General features: G+C 35.9%; 1 protein-coding gene across 6 annotated transcripts; it reads left to right on the forward strand.

The window, feature by feature from the left end:
- The first annotated feature begins 1,123 nt into the window (after positions 1 to 1,123).
- Positions 1,124 to 5,603, forward strand: LOC147507730 (uncharacterized). 6 transcript variants are annotated; one of them, XR_015217758.1, is made up of 7 exons: positions 1,253 to 1,391; positions 1,475 to 1,571; positions 2,876 to 3,134; positions 4,021 to 4,111; positions 4,692 to 4,758; positions 4,828 to 4,980; positions 5,217 to 5,603. XR_015217758.1 is itself a non-coding variant. In XM_086600423.1 (6 exons), the coding sequence occupies exons 2-6, from the start codon at positions 1,516 to 1,518 to the stop codon at positions 5,268 to 5,270; spliced, it is 522 nt and encodes a 173-aa protein (XP_086456549.1). In that variant the 5' UTR covers positions 1,124 to 1,391; positions 1,475 to 1,515; the 3' UTR covers positions 5,271 to 5,603. The 6 variants fall into 6 exon arrangements, 3 of the variants coding, with proteins under 3 accessions (XP_086456549.1, XP_086456547.1, XP_086456546.1); XR_015217756.1 differs by having other exon boundaries at positions 2,881 to 3,134; XM_086600423.1 differs by lacking the exon at positions 4,828 to 4,980 and having other exon boundaries at positions 1,124 to 1,391; positions 2,881 to 3,134.
- The last annotated feature ends 240 nt before the right edge of the window (positions 5,604 to 5,843 follow it).

Here is a 5,843-nt window from a genome sequence, read left to right on the forward strand (position 1 = left end):
TTAGACAGTGTTGTACATAATAAATGTAGTTTTCGTTAAATTTGAAATGATTGGTTATGTCGCTATCAGTGAAAAACTTTCTCTGAGTTTGTATTATATGGTTTCTGCCCGTTATATGAACTCCACTTATTCTAAAAAAAACTCCACTATGAAAAACAATGAATTAGAAGTTAATTTTAAGTGGAGATGTTCTTCCCACAATATAGATCATCTTTAGAAAAAATCAGCATATTTGAAGATGTCTAAGCGTATCAAAATTTGCTTACAATGTTATAAAATTATCCAACAGTACAGATTTTTCAAATTTCAAAACAACTTTTGATAATGTTAAATATTTTTGTTTGGACTGATTTTTTGTAGGAAGATTCTCCATTATGAGAAAACTATCTTCACAAAAAATCATTCCTCAATTCATCTTATAAATCTACTTTATGTGGTGGAGTTCATTTGGAGTTCATATAACGGGCTCGATGTGGTTTCTGAGAGCATCTCTAGGTGGTAGTATCACTTGTCAAAATCTTCAAATTTGAAAAAAAAAAATCAGAATTTCTCGGAATTCCAACTCTAGGTGGTAATATATTTGGTCGCATCACCTGTTCGTTCGCATTCTTGTTCGTAAATTTGGCCATTTGGATGTAGATACGGAGCGACATTGGTAATGTCGCCGAATTTTTTTTTACTTTGACCAGCACTACGTGCCAGTGGTACTGGGCGCCACTACAAATGTCACGCAAGTTATTTTATTTTACTTTTTCAATTTGATGCGACAGTGGGAATGTTGCGTGAGTTTTTTTTTAAATTTGGGGGTGACAGTGGTAATGTCGCGTGATAATAGTACTGGCGCGCATGGTAGGGTCTACAATCTCATTTGCGGTAGATATTTGCGACTAGTTAGAGTTGGTCAAAATTTGCGACCAGTTTCTCCAAAAAATTTCTTCAAATTTGAAGAGTATACTACCACCATCTAGAAATGCTGTGATGTTGTTGAGATGCTAACGAAGATAATTATCTATGTATTTCGAGAAGCAATTAAAATTTGGAAATAGTGTTTCTGTACATAATCTCGAAAATCCAAAGAGGAAACTGAGTTTGTATTTATGACATATGCCCATGGTCAGCCTCTATGTAAAAGCTAAAGCTTTCAATGATTTCCTAATAATTCGCTCTTCTCGAAGATAAGACGTACTCAGTAGTAGCATATCAAAACCAAACACAACAACAGCAACACACGAATCTCGAGATAGATTTAAAGGTAATTAGATATTGCATACCATTACCATATTCTGCTACCAATCTATCATAACATTACTCAAGTACATTCTCAAATATCATTCCAAGGAGAGAAAGAAGAAGAAAGAAAGAAGAGTCCTGTTTTTTATGGTGCTGAACAGGTTCGAAACCATGATCCATAATTTTATTTTTTTTCTAATACAATAAATAAAAAAATTCACGAAATTTGTTTTAATTATTTCAGTGATGTATCGAGACTTTGACGGGTTGGGATATCGTTGATTAATGCTATACAGTAGATCCGTTTCAAGTTTTGATTCATCAATTTTTGAATGCATGGGGTTAGTCATTCTGTTTTCTCTTGGTTAATTAGATCTCAGCCCTTTTTACTTATTTTATTATTAGAATCTTGTTTTGCTTGTTAATTAAGCGAGGATTAATCGTAAAGTATAAATCTTTATTCACATTCTTTGCTCCAAGTATATAATGTTGTTGTAATAAGTTGCCCTTGTGACATTAGACAGAAATTGATAATAATTTAGATGAGAATTGAGGTTTGTTGTTATCATTGTAAGACGTCGTTCCGTTCGGTTTTAAGGTTTAGTTTGATTTGTTTGGTGATATTAAAGAATTTATTGATGATGAAGTTGAGGGAAAGTTGGAGGTCAATTGCCAGTGTAAGTGAGAAATTCATTTTTTATACCAATCCTGTAATTTAAATCAACATGTAATAATAATAATAACGACCCTAATGCTGAATCCATCAAATTAATTGCTTATCTCTTGTCAAAATTTCCTAGTAAAGAATTGGAAGAAATAGATGTACTAGTATTAGTTTGACGTTCACTTAGCTTATTGCGGCCATTGTTGATCTAGTTCAGATTCTACTCTTTGTTTTACTAGTCATTTCAACTCATAAATTATGTAAATCATCTACTGGAGTTTGCACATGCCAGTAGCATACCCTTGCCATGGTGGTTGACCACTTGACCTGTTATCCTGTCACCTTGACTAACATCCTTTTGATACTTGCACCCATATGTTCTATCTAGATTCTTCTATAATTGTGTTTTGTCGCTTTAGTTGGAAATTTTACCGCTGGTTGTTCGTATATGCTTCATCCTCAGTTATAAGTAATTTTATAACTTTTTGAATTTTACAATTGAAACAAAGTATGCAAGGATTTAGGAGATTATGAAAATGTATATTTGATAGAGTTGCACATCATTGTCAACTGTCAAGTAGTAAAAGCCCAAATGGTTTGTTCCTCATATATGCAACCTTTCATTTCCACTTAGGAGCACACTTTACATCAAGCTACTTACCATGACACAAGTATTCTCAACCTAGGAACGTTGAGTGAAAATGTGGTGGGAAGTTCATTTTGTGGGTCAAATTGCCAAATTTGAATTGTATTCCGCAATTATGCCTTTAGATTGATTGATGAAATGAAATGATCTGCATTACCTTTCGAAAATTTCAGGAACTTAGACTTATGTAGAGATATCTGATGTTATGGCTGTTTGCCCTTCTGTTTTGATTTCTGACTTTAAGAGTGGTCTTGTTTTTGATAGTTCTGACTATAAGAGTGGCATTGCTTTTACTGCTACTAATCGTTTGATGTGGTTATACCTGATTGTAACAGTGCAGAGGTTGTCTTGGATGCTTTACTAATCCCAGGCCGATAATTTCTGTTGATGAACCTTCCAAGGGACTAAAAGTTAGAGGCCAAACGGTCAGGAAACCCACCATATCAGAAGATTTCTGGAGCACCAGTACATGTGAGATGGATAACAGTGCAGTTCCGTCTCAAAGAAGTATCTCGTCAATCAGCAATTCTAACCGAACTGATCCGCATAGTGGATCTAGCAGCACAAGCAATCCTCCTGAATTTGTGAATCATGGTAAGCTGCAACTTTCTTGCAATCTCTGATATTAGCTTTCTGTCTCATCTGATTGTGCTTACTTTTACAAAAACAGATGTTTTGTATTTTTTGGATAGTTAGAACTTTTATTCCCTAGACCCCTGAAATCCCCTTTTCCTGGTGAAGGTGGGAATCGGACCTGAGACCTTGGGCCCAACCTCCCAAGTCCTAACTAGTAGGCCATTGGACACCTTCAAGTGTTGTTAAGCTAATTAATGGTTCTAGATTGATATATATATTTTTTACTTGTATTTTCACCACACCTAAACTAAGTGTCTAAGTGTCTCCACAGACTGGATCATTTACATGCATGTATCTAATGTGTGACGGTGAGACATCATAGTTAATTGGTGAAACGATTGGATGGCATATGTAATAAGTTTGTTAGAGATAATAATCTGAGGTGTCAATATTTCTGGATTAAACATAACCAATCTGGGGTATTTGGTGTTATGAAGGTATGGGCGGGGCACATATTGTACTATCTGTTTTATGCTTCTGTATATATGGTGAGAATCACTTGGTAGTTGGTACATAGTATTAGTGTTGGACATGATCAACTCTGTAATCACCCAGGGCCGCTCTGGAAATCAGAGCAGCACCTCAGCAAGCTTGAGTTTTAGCTTCAGGCCTTTGTTGAAGAAATAACTTAGAATTTGTATCCTTTTGCTGACTTAGTTTCCATGTCGGATTTTTCTTTAGAGAACAATCTTTTTGTTTCCCATTTGTTTGCATTATTTTCTTGCTTCCTAATCTTGGCAACTGATTTTGGTTGCTTTATTTTGCTTTTGATTTTAAATAAATCTGGCCATGTAAGCAACATCTCGAGTGTCTAATTCATTTAGTTGTATATTTGGGGTTGCAGGTCTTCTTCTTTGGAATCAAACGAGGCAGCAGTGGCTTGGAAATAGAAGGACACAGAGCAAGACTCAGCAGGACCGAGAACCCAAACTAAGGTGTGTAATCGACAATATTCTTACAGCTGCCTCATGTCCATTTAAGCAGACTTATTATTGACCTCTTGCTCCCATTGATTTATTGTTAACATTATTATCCCTCATCTTCTTGGTTACTTATCTGGGTATTTGTAACTTTAACAAGTTGTTGACCATAACATAAGCTGTTCTTGGTTATTCACTGAATCACCAGGATATGAGAGGTACAGGGAAAATGGTGATAGGAGGGAGGACTCCTTATCTGGTGTCTGTATCTTCTCTGCTTTTGATCAATAACTTGTTTTTCTCATTAAAAGAGTTAATCCTGATTTATAGACTCTTGTTCTAGTGAAAATAAGAATCTATTTGACAGTATCGTCTGATTTTTCTGTCTGCACCGGTGGGAGTTTTCACATGGATAGTTGAAATGGTCAGGAGTTGGGGCTGCTGTCCTGTTTATGGTCTTTGTTCTTCCGAGTAGACAGGCTGCACATGAATTTCCTGTAATAGGAACATTGTTCTTGTCGTTCTTTTTTGTTGATTATCTTTCCCTGCATATTTTGATCTGACCTTATCTGTATACAAATACTTCGCAATGCAGTTGGAATGCTACCTACGAAAGCTTATTAGGGACCAACAAGCCATTCTCCCAGCCTATACCTCTTTCTGTAAGTCAAATTTTCTTGGTTGTTCCCATCAATATACTAGATGAACTTTTTTCTTTGCTTTTGTTTCAGTGTGCCCTCAACCTGCGACATATAATACCTGAAATGATACTGGTATCACTGATCGGCCACACATACAATCTTCCAATTGTTGAGCGTGTACACGATTGAATGCTTGGTGTTCTGTGACAATTGGGTTATGAACCTGAAATGCCAAAATCCAAGGTGGCAACTTTGTTTTCAGCCCCATGGCCTAATGGTTATAGATTTGTCAAACACCTAATTTTGTACACTGGTTCAACAAAACTACAGAAGAGTGTGTCTACATGGTCAGTAGGTTCAATGTGTATTGACATGGCCTGATTTGGGTGGTGGTTGCCTGGTTGAAATTGTACCTTAAAACAAGAATGTAAGTGGAAGTCCAAACTGCTGTTTGCTGATTGAAACTCCATTATTTGCAGGAAGTGGTAGATTTTCTTGTGGATGTTTGGGAGCAGGATGGAATGTATGATTAAACCATTGAATCTGCGTGCAACAGAATTCGAACCCTGAAAATTTGAAAGTTCCAGGAGTGACCATTGTGCTCTTTAACTTCTGAAACGCTTGGAGAGAGAGCTGAGGGTTTTTATATCAACTGACGTTCAGAGATATTACATTCACCTCTTCTTTTTCTTTTGATGGCTTTTAGATAGTTGAACTGCATTCAGGCTATAATTCTTATACGAGCTGGTGCAGCTTTGTAATTGAATACCAATATGAACTTTTTCTCTCTTTCTGTCACTTTTGTTTTTTAGTTCACATTTGAGGCAAGCGGAACATTACAAATAATACATTGTGTTTTTTATTGAGTTGGCAAGTGCATTCTTTAGAGAAGTTCAGAACTTTAGACTACAATTAATCTTTTCAGTTCGGCTCATAAAATTCAAAACCAAATCGGAGGCTTTCACTTCAGCTTGTAAAAGAAAAAGTGGAAACCGAGAATTCATGTGGCTTCCCGCTTATGCAGATTGAGATAAGTTGGCTTAAAACTTTATAGGCATGGTGTACAATGTACTATGTCTATTTTTGCACTTTAGGTACTATACTAT

Source organism: Coptis chinensis, chromosome 3, assembly GCF_015680905.1.
Source record: "Coptis chinensis isolate HL-2020 chromosome 3, ASM1568090v1, whole genome shotgun sequence".
Taxonomy (NCBI): domain Eukaryota; kingdom Viridiplantae; phylum Streptophyta; class Magnoliopsida; order Ranunculales; family Ranunculaceae; genus Coptis; species Coptis chinensis.

Coding starts and splice junctions, on each gene's coding strand:
- LOC147507730 (XM_086600423.1), top strand. CDS start 1,516: ATGCTATACAGTAGATCCGTTTCAAGTTTTGATTCATCAATTTTTGAA. Junction 1,572..2,880: donor TCAATTTTTGAATGCATGGG/GTTAGTCATTCT, acceptor GTAACAGTGCAG/AGGTTGTCTTGGATGCTTTA. Junction 4,759..5,216: donor CCCAGCCTATACCTCTTTCT/GTAAGTCAAATT, acceptor CATTATTTGCAG/GAAGTGGTAGATTTTCTTGT.